This window comes from Poecilia reticulata, linkage group LG6, assembly GCF_000633615.1.
Source record: "Poecilia reticulata strain Guanapo linkage group LG6, Guppy_female_1.0+MT, whole genome shotgun sequence".
NCBI lineage: Eukaryota > Metazoa > Chordata > Actinopteri > Cyprinodontiformes > Poeciliidae > Poecilia > Poecilia reticulata.
Genome location: NC_024336.1, coordinates 21,169,557 through 21,185,540, shown reverse-complemented (window position 1 = coordinate 21,185,540; position 15,984 = coordinate 21,169,557). Strand labels below are relative to the sequence as shown.

General features: G+C 38.9%; 2 protein-coding genes across 2 annotated transcripts; both read left to right on the top strand.

The window, feature by feature from the left end:
• Positions 1–446: 446 nt before the first annotated feature.
• LOC103466310 (charged multivesicular body protein 4b-like) lies at positions 447–3,317 on the top strand. Its single transcript, XM_008411806.2, has 5 exons — positions 447–754; positions 1,561–1,657; positions 2,313–2,433; positions 2,855–2,981; positions 3,089–3,317. The coding sequence occupies exons 1-5, from the start codon at positions 703–705 to the stop codon at positions 3,223–3,225; spliced, it is 534 nt and encodes a 177-aa protein (XP_008410028.1). The 5' UTR covers positions 447–702; the 3' UTR covers positions 3,226–3,317.
• Positions 3,318–4,358: 1,041 nt separating this feature from the next.
• cdk10 (cyclin dependent kinase 10) lies at positions 4,359–15,965 on the top strand. Its single transcript, XM_008411805.2, has 15 exons — positions 4,359–4,526; positions 7,084–7,307; positions 8,062–8,348; positions 8,629–8,701; positions 8,787–8,858; positions 9,003–9,105; positions 9,374–9,455; positions 10,354–10,421; positions 11,360–11,412; positions 11,744–11,813; positions 13,832–13,891; positions 14,070–14,193; positions 14,835–14,974; positions 15,066–15,118; positions 15,200–15,965. Exons 3-15 carry the CDS (start codon positions 8,259–8,261, stop codon positions 15,301–15,303), a joined length of 1,092 nt encoding a protein of 363 aa, XP_008410027.1. The 5' UTR covers positions 4,359–4,526; positions 7,084–7,307; positions 8,062–8,258; the 3' UTR covers positions 15,304–15,965.
• Positions 15,966–15,984: the final 19 nt, after the last annotated feature.

The following is a 15,984-nucleotide window of genomic DNA, read 5'->3' as shown; positions in this document are numbered from 1 at the left end:
CTCAAATATATAAAAAAAGCATAACAGTATATCATAATAGTGATTCTTTGGTCTTCTAAATTTCATTTATTTGTAGTATTTAATAGATTAAAATGAGAACAAAACGTATTTTTGGCATAGCATATGTCAAAGAATATGGGGTTAAAAATGATTAAACACTGAACACTGTAATAAAAGTTTAAAATTGTAATTAAACCCCTAAATAAATAATTATGATCAATGTAAAAGAAAAAGAAAAACATAAAAACGGATTTGTGGCGTAATGTCAACACTGATGAAAACAAGGAAAACAAAAACTAAGAAAAATAGCATCGGTCTTGCTTTTTAGAATATATTTAGCAAAGTCCTCCACGTTAAGTAGTTAAATGCTTGATCAAACTATTTTAATCTCAATCGTCTGATTTCTGAGGATTCGCCTGTTGCTAGCTGCGCCGTTTTAATGTTTTCTTTTAAACTCTGAGGCGTGGAAGAAACTTCTACAGCGGCCACGAACCGAGCCTGCGGTCTCCCCATCTTCTCACTGACATTTACCATCTGAAGTGGAGGTTTGGTGCATCAGAAGTAATCACAGACAGTTTGAGTTCCTAATCTGCGTCGAAAAGCGTGGGAAAAGCATATCGCTGCCATCTTGGGTGAGGAAGAGAGCGGTTAGCATCCAGGCAGAGGGACGTTGCTGGAACAGAAATCTAATCTGAAACAAACATGGACCTCGATCTCTTGTGTGCCAAGAAACACTGTGGACCAAATAGAAGAGGTGAGAAAGTATTTTTCACAAAATTCATCGACTGTAAAACTTGCCAACATGAATTCAAAAGACGTTTATAATAGCGTATTATAAAATGATAAATTTAAAACAATCATTGAAAAGAGTTGGCTAGCTAGAATCCAGCTAATAAGCTAGCTAGCTAAGGAAGTGCGACCTTTATAAACCGAACTTTAAAAGCTTAATTTAATATAAGTTGAATAATGAAGTAAATATTTGAATAGGGACGATGTTTAATTTTACACTTTTAATAAATAGAGGTAAGTTTCGGTGTTAATAACTTAAGAGTGTTGAAAATATGTTGAAAATAAAGTCGACATTATGATAATGGCTTGAGCGTTTCCTTGGAAACTGTTTGTATTCAAATGTTATGGCGTAAAAAATATTATAATTTATGCATTTTGACAGTTTCATTGTGGTAGACAAATAATTGTTCTGAAATTGTATTCATGACGTAGCTACATTTTATACATTCACAAAAAGTGGAAACAATTATGTTCAAATTCAAAAATACTTTATTAATTACAAAGGCGAAATTAAATGTTGTATAGCTCATTAATTCAGATTCTTCAGAGTTATTGAAAATGTTCATGGCCGTTGGCAGGAAAGATATCACGACCAATATGTTCTCAGAGAAACCTCTGACTGAAGATATTCTGTTTTCTCAAGGAAACTTTAAAAGTTTGAATGATACAAGATTGGGAAAAAAAATTGTAAATCTTTCAAAAGTCAGATCAGTTTCTGTATTATTCACCCATTTATTTATTTATTTATTTATCTATTTGTTGTCTTACCAGCTGCTCTGCATGCTCTGAGAAGGAAGCGGTGGTATGAGAAACATCAGCGGTATGTTGACCATGCTGTTCAGGCCACAAGAGCCGCTTCCAAAAACAAGTAAGAAGAAAAATATCATCAATAATCTATGCAGTGGTTGAATTAAGTCAGAATAAATTCAAGGAACTTAAGTTTTTAACATGGACAATGTGTTTATCTGCACATTGTCCATGTACAAATGTGCTTGAAACCATGTTGAGAGTGTCTATTTTCAAAAAATATATTCTTGTCATTCTTCGGTGTTGAATGTTAATTTAATCTCGACATAGACAAACTTGATTGTCATTCAGTTGTACATTTAAAACGTACAGATTGAGCGAAATGTTGTTGCAAGGCTTCAGTGATAATAAAATAAATAGTAAAAAAAAGTCTTAATAAACAGAAACAATAATCTCACTTTTAAAAAATACACCACCGATTCTTACATCCCATTGTTTTTTTTGTTTTGTTTTTTTTAAATCTTGGAATAAGCAAAACTCAATTCAGTCCAATTCAAAAACAATTATTGCTTACAACGCGAAATTAAACGGAGTTTGTGGAAGCACACCCCAGAAACTCTACATAGATATAAACATGTAAGATGTATGATTTTTTTACTGTTTCTTTAAAACAGTTAAAAAAAAAATTTTTTACTGTTGCTGTGTTTTTTTTCCGTTTTGATGAATACGGTAATTGGAACCTGACAACATGACTTGGACTGTAACATTTTTTGCAGGGAAATGACTGAAGTGAACAACATGATAAAGGGCATCAAACTGGAAGATGATATGTCCGAGGTGTCGGGCAATCTCTACAAGTCCGAAAACCAGGAGGTGGAGCAGGTCGAATTTGTTGAGGTATTTTAGGATGGCTTGTAGTTTTTTGGAAATTCGAGCAGTTGGAAGGGATTTTTCCAGATTGTGGCATCTCTTGCGATGTGTGTTTGTTTATGCTGAAGAGTGTTTTGTGAGTTACTCTGTGAAAAAATTTTTACAGTACAGTTTAAAAGTCCCTGATTTCTTTATATGTGCTTTCAGCGACTCTGATGTTTGTGTCGGAGTCATGTCCCGTCATGTTCTCTAGATGAGATTATAAGTTTTCTTTTGGATTTCAGCTGCTTTTTCCACTCCATTCAGTCATGTACCTGCACTACGCGCAGTGCGACAACTTGGACTAAGTATAAGTGAAAAGCAGGAAAAGTCAAAAACTCTATTGATTCACTTCAGATAGTCGATTTCCTGGGGTCCTTGAATGAAAATGTGTGTTTTCCCTCTTCAGGATGAGCTGCTGGCAGAGCTGGAGAGACTTAAAAAAACTCTGGATGAGAGTCTCTTGGAGGCCAGCAGAAAAGAGGACAAAGTCTATCCTTCTCCAGTGTTGTCCTCGGCTTCACCTTCTCATCCTGGTACAAAAAATATGTGTCCATTTTTTTTTTTTTTTTTTTTAAGTCAACAATGTTCCCTTGTGATAAAACTTGAATTCGCACGTTGTCGCTATTTTGTTTTACCAAAGGCACTATGGAAGAAGATGAGTCAGAAAGCGAGGTTGAGGATGGGGTTCAAGACGGGGCTGAAGACAAGGATGACGAAGACGATGACGACGAAGAGGACTTGGAGTACCTTCGCCGTTGGGCGAGTGAATCCTTGTAATCCCAACATCAGGCTCAAGTCACCGGCTGTTAAAACTAGGAGGAAAGCACAGGACAGAATAAACAAGCATCTGTTCATGCTGTTCTTCATGAGCCTTTTATCTTTCCCTGAATGTTTGACCAATTCTGGCCTCTTAGGTGAAGTGATTTCAAATCCTTGATCTGATGTTTTTAGACGTATTTTAGCTTTTTAATGCGCCATAATCCCGGCAACTACTTGTAAATTCTGCGCTGATGGAACTGGATGCATTAGTTGCTGCATTGTAAACTTGTAAAGTTGATTCTCGTGTTCAGTGTTAATGCTCATCCGTTTTTGTCGGCTTTCTGACTCAAGAGTCGTTGTTTCAGGTATTTTGTCAAGAAATAAAAGCCATGACTTGACGGCCATTAGAGTTTATTGCATAAGAACACATTTCCAAATGAGGAAAATCAAATCTTTAATTAATATGTTTGCAGCGATGGACTGGCGACCTGTCCAGGGTGTAAGCTGCCTCTCGCCCACTGACCGCTGGAGATTAGTGCAGGGGGGGAAAAGGATAAATATGTTTAATCTAAAAATGATGCAAATGACGGTTGGACTTAATTTTCTATTGATTATTGTACTAATATAAATTATTTTACCAATTAAAATTGAGATTAAAAATAGAATTTTTCATAGAATATATGTAATTTGTGGAAATATTCAATACCAAAAAAATCTCTGCAAGTACTTTCTGCTAATACTGCTTCTGTCTATATTTTCATTAGTATTAGCAACAAAAAGAAAGGTAATACAATAATAGAGCATACTAATGTGGATTATTATGATTTAAATTCAGTCGGATTTTAATGCTCGTTTTCTGACATGGGTTCAAGTTGAGGTCAAGTAAAACGCTGAATTTGCTAAATTGAAATAATTACAGTCTAAGAGAGGTAATGTGACGACTTATGTAGCTGACGGTGATATAAAATCACAATATTCATCATTCAAAAGTATGATTTATTTAAGGTTCGACGGAGAGACATCACTGTATTCACAGCTTTCCTGCATTCCTGGAAACACGGTGGTGGTTTTGTGTTCACTTCCTAAACGAGATCTGCCCTTTAAATCCAGGATCTCTTAACATTTCCTTAAGCGACTGCGCAGGATTAGTCCCTCACTCAGACTGAGGCACTCGGGGAGGTCGGCATGAATGCGAGCTGCGACTCTTCCTTCCTGTAGACCAGGCAGCATGTGAACGTCATGCGTGTGGACATGTATGCACTTTTTAACAGCTGACTGAAGCCCAATGGGGTCTGGAGCGAGTCAGAGACAAGATTCAGGTGAGCAAATGTATATACGTACATGTTACATAGGCTGGAGATGCATTACACGGCAAAAGAGAAAATTAAGAGAATAATTGGTTTAAAAGCCATTTGTGTTTGTTAGTGTTAAAGGTTTGTTTTCAACTTTAGCGTAGATGTCCCACAACGATGCAGAAGATATTTTTATTATAAAAACACAACTTTAAAATGCCAATAAATTGGCGACTACTGTTAATCTGAACCAAGGAGATGGCAAAAATTCAAAATTACTCTGTTGTATTGCTCTGTTAAAGCATTGGTTTTTGTACGAAAGCAGTTTGTGGTGTATATTTTAACTTCAAAATCCACACAACGTTTATATCGTTCAGGATGCGTTGGGACTCTTTCTTGTAATCGATGAGCAAGTCTCCACCAGGTACTTCTCGTATAATGAAAGCCGAACAGTCTCGATGCCATCTGGAATCTCGAACAATCCAATTTAGCCGGGGCTGCAGAACCCTGACCACAGGTCTTAGCGTAAACACGCACCGATGGAGACGCGTACGTCAGCGGGGACAGTTTAGATCACCTCTAGCTGCACTTTGGGCTCAGGCTATTGACGGTCAACAGTCTGGTTTTATAGCAAGTAGCAGGACGTAACAGAGGAGGTTTAGGCATCTGGTGAAGAGAGAAACCATTAATCAGGTTGAAATGAGTCCCAAACAGCAGCGGTCCCCGTCAGAATGACGTCAATGTAAATTCAGAATCGGCTTAAAAGCAAAACGTAAAAACTTTTTTATTATTGTGCGTTGATGGTAAAATAACAACAAAGACGTTTATACAGCTAAGGAGAATGCCAAAAATTGATTTATCTTTCATTTTAAGTTGATTTAAATAAGTAAAAACTAAACATGCCTTCACTTAACTGGTCAGTGCCAAAGATCACTGGTTTCAAAACATTTTTAGTGGCTTTTTATAAACTTCCAGACAGAAAATACATCTGTCTGAAACGGCTGTATTTTTGTCTGGAAGACAAAATATGGATCATTATTTAAAGATCTGAACATCAGTTTAGATCTTTAAACGATTCATTTCAGCTTTTAATCAATTTTCAACTTTCTTGCTGTTGATTTGAGGTACATTTCAAGGATTCAAAGAAATTTACCTTTCTTTGAATCCTTTGAATGTACCTGATTCCATTGTGTATTTCAAACACAATGGAATGAAATGCCACACTGGAATCGGTGTATTTCATACACTGATTCCATTTGTAATAAGACGGACTCCCAGCTTAATGCAGCCACCACCATGCTTTACTTTTAATAACGTACTCTTACGGCTCTTTTCTATTAGTGCCTGCTGGTCTCTGGATAAACTGTCAGGGGAAAGTTTTACGCAGCCATTTGATTTTAGTTTTTATTATTATTATTTATTAGATAATAATCACAATCTGCTAAAAAGAAAAGTAGCTCCAGTCAACGTTGTCTAGATTCCTGAGGTTATTTGGTTATTTAATCTGACAGTTTTTATACCAGTCAGTCAGTTCAAACACTGATATTTATTTATGTTCCACTAATGGAATGGGATTTTCTTAAAATATATAAGATATTTTTCTCCCTTTAAAGTGTTTGCAGATTTATTTTTTGATACCCGAGTAACAACAAAATGCTGTGATTATTTTGTTCATTCGGGGAAAAGCTTTCCAAACCAACCTGCTCTTATGTGAAAATCTAATTTCCCCCTAAATCCAGTAACTCGTCGAGCCACCTTTGAAATCAGTGACTGCAATCCAGCGATCCAAATAACTCGTACCGATCCTCTTACATCACTGTGGAGGATTTTTGTCCCGCTCTTCTCTGTAAAAGTGTTTCCAGGTGGTTGCAACTTGCTGGGTGTTCGAACAGAAAAATAATCTCACACACACATCAAAACCAGATATAAGTCTTAAATATTAATGGGCAGTGCTTAAAAGCTAAATCCGTGCCTGGACTCTGACCAATTGAATTCTGTCAAGAAGAGCGGTAAAACACGCCAGAGGCTTGTTGAATGCTTCACAGACCATAGACTGGCAATAAGAAGGTTATGAGTTTGAGTTCAGCTTCACCCCCTACATCTCAATGTCCTGAAATGAATTTGCAGCACTTAAAATAAAATGAGAAATGTTGGACCTCCACATTTCTGGTTAGCCCTCAGGCAAAATGCCCAAATATCTGGAGGTGACAGTCGTCTGTTTTATATGGAAGTTCAGACACTGTGGGAATGTCACGCTACGTCCCAGACGCAAACGGAATAAAATAGAATAAAAACAAAAGAATTTGAAACTGGTAAGAAGACATTGTCGATTTCCTGAAAAGCCTCTCAACATGGAAGAAGCCATTACTCCAGAAGCAACACAAGAAAGCCGAAATATGGAATACAAATGGATTTAATGTCCTGTGGTCTAATGAAAGTGTCTGACTGTAATGACCATCCTAGTAAATATACTGGAATCCCAATTAATCTCACAAATCACTCTTGAGATAATTTTTGTCATTTTTACCTGGTGAGTCTGGTTATTAATGTGGTGTTTATAAATCTTAACTTTTGTCCTGTTAAGTTTCAGAAAACCACGTCTCATCACAGCCCAACACTGAGACCGATTCGTCCAACACTTCCTGCCACGCGCCTGTCATCATCGTCACGGCTCCGTCACGAGACGACATCTTTGCCGTGCCGTCCAAAGTCACTATAGCTGATGCTGTGAAAGAGCGGCGGCCTGGCTCTACGCCTTTCGTAGTAGGGAGGAAAATCACAACCAGACAGTAATACATCATGATGCAAGTACTACTTAAAAGATATTTGTTTGCAATGAAAGTGAATCCTCCTGGCATAGAGCAAAGACATGTTGTGGAGAAAGGAAAGAAAATTATTTTCTAAACCATAAATGCACAGAAATATGGAGATAAGGGATGGACTGAGCAAGAAATTTACTTTTAAATGGGTCAGTTTCCCTTTGTGTATGTATGTAGATATATACACTAGAGAGTGATGCATATATATTAGGTGATAAATTTATTACATTAAATAAACAAATTTTTATAAAATACTTCAATTTTTGAAAAAGTATTAAATGACTTGATGAAGAGCAAATGGGAAAGTAATCTATCTTGCATGATTATGAGCTTTAGCACAGGAAATAAATACTGAAACCATTGTAAATAAATTTCACACAGAACGTCCGTAAGGTTAAATAATAATTGTTTTCATCATTTAAGAGTTATTTAACATCACTAATAATCATTTATTATTAAGTAATAATTATTTTTTTTATTTTCATTTGTTAAATGAACATGAACAAAATATCTATTTGTTGGATCATGGAACTTTTGACCTGTTTGTTATAAAGTAATTTAACAACTACGAGCTGCAGCTAAAGCAATGTATTCCAAACAAAGACGTCTACAAACAGTGTGCAAATATACCACTACATATGTAACTGATATAGAAAAATAATTACGTAGAATATTTTTCATATGTCTACAACTGCCTCGGTTTTGTACGGTTTAAATAAATGATTTGTTTTCTTTCTAATTAGTTTCCCTGCAGATATATATTTTTAATTCCCAAACTGACACTCATGGAAAGGATTTAAATGGCTGCAAACTCCGTGAAAGCTTTTTGTTGTCCTCCGTGTGGACACAAAACAAACTACAACGGCGCCATGCTTGTTGGAAGTCCTACCTGACGTCTCTCTTCTCATCTGAGCTGCAAAACCTTTTAAAAATTCAGAGAATGGACGCCGTCGGCGAGGATGAACCGGACTCGATAAAGCTGAAGTCCATTAAAGACAAGAAAACCTTCACAGTGCCCCAGAATGACAGGGTGAGTGGATGAATTCTGGAAACAATGCCGAACCTCGTTCTCGACTTGGCTAATTTTAGTGAAACTATGTATGTTTGACGGAATGGATCGTATAAGACATAATTGACAGTATTTTATACATCTACGTAGCATATGGTAATTATCGGCATATGCTGCAACGTGTTAAAACAGTCACATAGGGGGAAAAAAAAGAAAAATATACTTGGGAAAAATCCAGTTCTTCAGAGCTACCCAGTATTTTCCAAGTATGTTTTTCAGTATTTATTTTTAATTCCTTTAGTTTGGAAGCTGCCGAAGTGTCAGGGAGTTTGAGAAACTCAACCGAATAGGAGAAGGAACATACGGCATTGTGTGTAAGTTTGGCCAGCACATTAAACCGACTCAGATCGACTATATCCGACTCGTCGACGAACTGAACGGTTTCTCTCCTTCCTTCAGACCGAGCCCGTGACACCAAGTCGGATGAGATAGTAGCTTTGAAGAAGGTCCGCATGGACAACGAGAAGGATGGTGAGGACATTTTACTGCTACAAATCTAATTCAGGACATGTCTGCAACTATTCAAGGGGTGCAATGAATGAAAAGTTCACCCTCGATCATTATAAGTTGTACTAATACTACGAAGTTCTTAAAGTATTTAGTTGTTTCTGTCAGGGATTCCCATCAGCAGCCTGAGAGAGATAACACTGCTGCTGAGGTTGAGACATCCAAACATCGTGGAGCTGAAAGAGGTGGTGGTGGGCAGCCATCTGGAGAGGTACTAACCCACTAAAACTTGTTTTTATACTTAGATACAGAGCCAACAGCAATCTACTTAAAACACTCCTTTGTATAACTAAATTATTTAAATGAAATGGCCTCATACAGTGGTGGAATTAGCCAGATGCTGTTTTGTATGCAAGACAAATAGGTTCTAAAATCATTCAAACCTAATGTGTGTGAAAATATAAGACTGACTTGATAAATAAAACAAGAAAGGAAAAAAGTATGTGCAGAAAAACCAAGTACAAGTTTCTTTCTTCCAGTTTGTTTCTGGTGATGAGTTACTGTGAACAGGACCTGGCCAGTCTGCTGGAAAACATGCAGACGCCATTCTCTGAAGCTCAGGTAAAACTCTGTTACTTCTTATTGTTTTTTTTTTCTTCTTTATTTTAATTATTTCAACAATCACACATTTACTTTGCTGCTTTTGTTATTAAGCATTCGTTTCAAACATGTTTACACCAGAAGTGCTTAGCAACTATTTACATCTACTTAAACAACATTTTGAAAAACTGGGTACGAGTTCGTACTGAAAAGTTTCTGTGTTTCTCCTTCTGGTTCACCAGACAAATACAGTTTCACACCTCTAAATACTTAAATGTTTATATTAAAACGGAAGGTGATGTTTTTATAGTAATATAGTTTTTGTTGTATTTTATCTGATATTAATCTGATAGGAAATTAATAATTTTTTTGTTGTTGTGTTTAGTGGTTTATATATCATTAAGTCCAAACAAACCAGGCTGGGTAGACCAGGGGGAGTGGTGGATGGCTCACTTGATTGTGGAGATTACTCCATTCAGATTAGGATTTAACTGCCGGGGTTGTAAATCTGCTCCATGACTACCATCASTCTCGCCGCTCATGCATGTGGTCCTTTGTTGCTGTGAAATGTGTAACGCGTTGTGGAAACATTCATTGCATCCTTGGAATTTCAGTGATTTAATTTTTTCAAATTCCACACTGAAAATGACAGCTGCAAAATCCATCAAATGTCAGTATCTGTGTGTGCAAAACGGCAATGAGCACATCAGCGGTTTCCTTTAGCGCCTGAGACGCTGACGCTCATGGAGGAGGGCGTCTGGAAAATGACAGATGGCTGTTAAAAGTTAAATATGTTCATGAAGTCTTTCAGCCTTTTGAAGACGATCAGAAAATATCCAAAAATGAAACTACTTAGAAGAATAAAGTCAACATGTGCATTTCCCATCTGTTGTTTGAAGATATTTCCTCTCTCCTCCAGGTGAAGTGCATCGTCCTTCAGCTGCTCAGAGGCTTGGAGTATCTCCATCACAGCTTCATCATACACAGGTGAGTCGTCCGGAGGATTCACACAGCCTGAAGCTTTCCAAAATGTGTCTATTTGAGCAACTCAAATTAGTTCACAATTGAGAGGTGGAAGGAAATTAATATATGTTCAATTTGTTTTTTTTCCCAAATAAGAAGAGATTTCTATTTGGTTTCCTTTACTCTGATCAGAGAAGCAGCTAACAATGGAGGAGCTGCAGAGATCCACAGGTTAACTTTTAGTGGTTCGTTCCTCAATTCTGACCTTTTTATGGACGGGTGACGAGGAAAAAAAACGTAAGGCTAGAAGAAATCCTCCTCTGCTGTCTGCTCAAAGCCGGTTTGGGTTGCATTTTGAGGCAAAAACTCAATTTTCTGGCTTGCAAGCAAAATGCTAATGCTGTGGATCACCCTGAATACAACAAACCCATGTTGAAGTATGGTGATGGCAGCATAGATAGTTTCTCTAATGGTGCGTTCACACCAAACGTGCTATGCGACATAGCACGCCAAGTATAAGGGTAAGACTTATCTTTTAAAGGGTCCATATGCTTATTTTTCTATTATACTTTTTTAGATTATCAACATACAAGCATGAACAAAATATCTGTCTGAAGATATATAAATGTTTCAGAGCCAGTGAGCTGCTAACGTTTTGTTGAGGTAGCTTAAGCTGTGAACTCTGACCCTGACATGTAGCAGGCGATGAGTTCAGCCTGAGTCGCACTAATGATCTAACGAGGTTCAAATAGATCCACCCACGTAATGCCAAAAACTCTCGCTTTCAGCTCAACATAGCAGGCTAAGCCGTTAATCTCTAAGAGCGAAGACGTGAAGCTGTGTGCAAACAGTGAGGTTTAAAAAAAAAAAACAAAAAAAAAAAAACGTAAGGACCGAAGATGTGCCGCAGCAAACGAAGCTGAGAGCAGTGGCCTCATTAATCTGCTCTATCTCGTTATCAGGGACCTGAAGGTGTCTAATCTGCTGATGACCGACAAAGGCTGCGTTAAGATCGGTGAGTCCATACGGTAACATTACCACCAACACCGCTGCAGCAGCTTCTCTGGTTAATCCATGCCTCCCTAATTGCAGGATTGACCTAAATTAAAGTTCAGATTTGATGAATATCATCTCCAGTGCGAAATTGTTACTTCAAGAACGTATATATTTATTTCACGGCTTGTGATGCCTTATTTTTTATCGGCTTTTGTGTTTCCTTGTTTTCTCTCTCTGCATATTTAATGAGTTTCTAGGATTTTTTTTTTGTTCCCTATTGGCAAATTTAGAAGTAAACTTTCTGCAGCTCTGGTTGTTCATCCGTCCTTCTCTTTTTCTCTTCGGCTCAGCTGACTTTGGATTGGCCAGGATGTACGGGATCCCCCAGCCGCCAATGACCCCCAGAGTGGTCACACTGTGGTGAGTGTCTCCGGACGCTGCAACACCTCCATCTATAAATCCAGAACATCTGCAGAAACGGCAACAAGTTGCCCTCTTACTTCCAGACGTTTCACTTGAGGCTGTCTAATGGCGCGCTCACACCAAAATGCGTTGCGCACGTCAAAAAAAAGCGTCTGACGCTTCAAGTTCGATGTGTTTGCACTTTGAACACAGACGGCTGACATTTTGCTCCACACCTAGCATTTTGCGCATCTGGTTTACATTCAAAGTCTACATGGAGGCGCATCAAACGCATTGGCTCAAGCCGTTGTTGTTCATTGGACGCTCTTCATGCTTGAAACGGTTCGGCTAGACGCTCGAAACGCACCACAGTGGCCTTTGTCGCGCCTCCACATAGACTCTGGATGTAAACCAGATGTGCCTCACGCTCAAAACGCTTTAGGTGTGAATGCACCATAAAATTCATGGAGTTGTCATGTATGTTCTCCTCATATTAAGTAATGATGGAAACAAATCTGAATGAGCCAGGTTAAGTCTTTTTTTGTTTTTGTCCAGAACTCTCAGAAATTACTCTGAAATCCGGAATTTGACAAAGACAAAATTAAGGTTTAAAGAACATCAGATTAACTGGTGACCGGTCGGGGTTGGAGATAAAAGGAGCATCCAGGCTTAGGCCCAAACTTACTGCGGGTACCTCGGCTGTTACATAACTGGCATTTGGATAAATGTTAGATTCCCAGGATTTGTTGTTTTTATTTAGCAGCAGCTCTAATACTTTGCTTGGAAAGCATCGCTCTTGTTCTGGCAGTAAAACACAACAAGGTCCAAAACAACCTGGTTCCTCTCGTTCACATGAGAGCTAAATCTGTAACATGGCTGCACGTTTGTTTGGACGCTAAGCCGCTCGTCTGATCACTGAATGGGATTTATTTAGACGGCTGTGATTGCCTGGAGCTTCCTGCGACTGTTTCCAAAAATAATAAAGGTCGTCCATGTTGTTTCGCATCAGGTGCGCAAACTTCAGTTTATTTTACCGATATTTAATTTGATTGAAATCAACACAAAGGTTTTCTTTCTTTGTAAAGCAAGAAGAAAACAATAAGTTTTTTTGTATTTTTTTTTTTACAAAAATCTGAAAAGTGTGGTGCGCAATTGTGTTCAACCTCTCCTGACTCAATAATTTACCACATTTTGCTCCAATTATGCAAATATTTTAGAGCATCTTTTAACATCGAGAAACAGCAATTTTTAGCCATTTTACTTTGGAAAGCAGCTTAAGGTGGACTTTGACTAAGCCATGTTGACATATGGATATTCTTTGATCTAAACTGTTCCATTGTAGCTCTGGCTGGATGTTTAGGCTTGTTGTTGTGCTGTAGTGCAGTCTCTGCATTTTTAAACGGGCGTTCTCTCTGCATTGATCTCTGCCAACTCTGACCGGCTTCCCTGTCCCTCCTGAAGAGAATCGTGGTGCTTTCACTTCCCATGGTGTTTTCAGGTGAATGTGAAGTGTTACTTTATTTACTGTTTTTCCATGTTGACCAAAAAGGGTTTGTGGAGAGCAGCCTGTCAAACAGATTCTTTCACATGGGAAGCAGCTCCTCCAGAGGAACTACGGGCCTTTTAGTCATATCATCCTCTTCACATTCTCACACGAGGGAATGAACAGATTTTTGAACTTTCGGGTACATCTTCCCCACCCTATTTCTTACTCATCATTTTCCTTCCACTCAACTTTCCATTAATATGCATGGTTATGGTTGTCTGTGAAGAGCCAGCTTCTTGAGTAACTCTGCCTCCTTGTTGAAGATGATGCCTAAAAGTGACGGCGGTGAATAATCGGGTCTCCTTCTGTTTGATCCCTGTTGATCTGTGTTGTTGCGCCGTAGAAATTCCCTCCCCCCCAACCCCACCCCCCTGTGTTGCAGTGCTTGCGCTGCCTCAGTGGAAACTCTTCCCCGTTAATCCTCTGCAGTAATCCAGCTTCATTATCTCATTGAGGTCTGCAGTCCAACAGTGTCCTCTCCTTCACGCAGGTACCGCGCTCCAGAGCTCCTCCTGGGGACGAAGACTCAAACTACAGCTCTGGACATGTGGTGAGAAATCCCAGCGGGTCTCCTCGAGTTTGCAAGTTTGGTTTTCTAAGGAGTAGGAAAGGTGTTCTCATGCTTTGCTGAGGTTTTTATGTGAAACGTCGGTACTCGAGTTGTAGAGACGCCAGCTGCTCTGACGTCACTGTAAAAGATGAAGCAGGACGTGACGTTTCCTTCGCAGGGCAGTGGGCTGTATCCTGGCCGAGCTGCTGGCCCACAAACCTCTGCTGCCCGGAACCTCAGAGATCCAGCAGGTGGACCTGATCGTGCAGCTGCTGGGGACGCCCAACGAGAACATCTGGCCGGTGAGACTCCAGAGATGAACGGTGCAGGGGAAAAAAAATCAGCCTCTAGTAAAAGTGCAGCCGACTCATTCTGAAGCAAAAAGCCTTAATGAGTCTTAAATTTATGTATCTGAAATTGGGCCTTAAAATGTCTTTTTGTCTTTAAAGTTGGCCTTTCATATGTTAGTCTCAGGTCTTGCATTTTGTCTTGACAGGACTATTTAATCTCGTAGTCTGACTTTTCTGTCAGGCAAAAAAACAGACGTCGCTCTCGGACATCTTTGAGTTCAGTGACTCGATATGGTGTCGTTTTAACTTCGTTGAATTCCTGTTATAAATGTGACACATTTTTATATCCAGCTGTTCTGTCACATTCAAAGCGCTTTCACTTTACCAGCCATAATCAGGCACAACTTACCTGCATGTGTGTAACTGTGAACGTTTTGAGTGTGAAAGTACATTTCAGGGCCATTGTAGACGGAGAAAAAAAAAAAAAGATAAACCTCAACCAAAAAGCTCAGAAAAAACTTGTAAATTTCTGAAAATATGTCAGCGTTTGAGTGCAAACGTGTATTTGTTGCTCTAAAATCTGTGGAAGTTGCCATTTCTCTCAGGCTTCGTTTCTTGGCAGTATTTTTATAAAGACGGCGTGTTTGTTGTAGGGCTTCTCTCAGCTGCCGCTCATCGGTCAGTACAGCCTGAGGAAGCAGCCGTACAACAACCTGAAGAACAAGTTCACCTGGCTGTCTGATGCTGGACACAGACTGCTCAACTTGCTCTTCATGTACAACCCACAGCGCAGGTAGCACACATGGATTTGGTATTATTATTATTATTACTACTACAACACGGTGTGGTTGAGATTTAAGTGCGGTTCTGTTTTCCTGACCCAGAGCGACCGCCAAAGATTGTCTGGAGAGCTCCTACTTCAAAGAGAAACCTCTGCGTGAGTTTATTATTCAGCAGTTAACGAATGACCTCTGACCTCTGCTCTCTGCTAACCCCTGCGGAATGTCTTCTATTCCAGCCTGCGAGCCGGAGCTGATGCCGACGTTCCCGCACCATCGAAACAAGCGAGCCGTTGCTTCGGCGGAGAGCCAGCCGAAGAGGAGGAAGAGCAGCAAGGTCTGAGGAGGATCATTACTGCCCCCTGGTGGGGAGCTGCGGTGTCACACTGGAGGCGAAGTTCAGGGGGAGAAAATAAGACTGCCAACGATGCGTCACGCAGTTTTAAAGCCAACTTTGTTAGTGTTGACGTGATCAGAACAAAAAGAGCCGAAGTGGGCTAAATTATCAAGTGTACAACATAACAAGATAGCTCTGTTTTGTTGCGCTTTCTTCACTTTTACCTGCTTCCTAAACACAAACGGGTACATTTTGGGACATTCTTCAGTGTTTAGATCCAATATTTTTAAATTCTTAATTCACATTAAATTAGAACCTGGTTAAAGTGTTTCATGGTAATTAAAGAAAATATTTAAAGACGTCTTTTTATTGTTTGTATAAAGGCCTTTGTTTTTCTTCGTTGGTGAATTCTGCCTCTATAATTAACAGTAGTGCTTTGATAGGCACAGTGTAAATTTATGATTAAAGTTTTACAGGTTGAAAAACCGCCGAGCAGTAATGACTGGACTAATACTAACCTTCTGGGTTGTGTCCTTTTGTGTTGCATGTTTCAGTAAAAATGTCAGTGTGAATGGTCTCTGCTTCTTTAAATAATTAGATCTTTGTTTTACCTAAACATACCTTTTATAAATACTATGTAAATTAAAAACATTTACAAAAACACTCAACCAGTCCTGAATGTTTTGT

Excerpts from the sequence above, each read along its gene's own strand:
- cdk10 (XM_008411805.2), top strand. The coding sequence starts at position 8,259 with ATGGACGCCGTCGGCGAGGATGAACCGGACTCGATAAAGCTGAAGTCC. Across the intron at positions 9,456-10,353 it reads CGCCATTCTCTGAAGCTCAG|GTGAAGTGCATCGTCCTTCA; the intron begins GTAAAACTCTGT and ends TCTCTCCTCCAG. Across the intron at positions 14,975-15,065 it reads ATGTACAACCCACAGCGCAG|AGCGACCGCCAAAGATTGTC; the intron begins GTAGCACACATG and ends TTCCTGACCCAG.
- LOC103466310 (XM_008411806.2), top strand. The coding sequence starts at position 703 with ATGGACCTCGATCTCTTGTGTGCCAAGAAACACTGTGGACCAAATAGA. Across the intron at positions 755-1,560 it reads CTGTGGACCAAATAGAAGAG|CTGCTCTGCATGCTCTGAGA; the intron begins GTGAGAAAGTAT and ends TTGTCTTACCAG. Across the intron at positions 2,434-2,854 it reads AGCAGGTCGAATTTGTTGAG|GATGAGCTGCTGGCAGAGCT; the intron begins GTATTTTAGGAT and ends TTCCCTCTTCAG.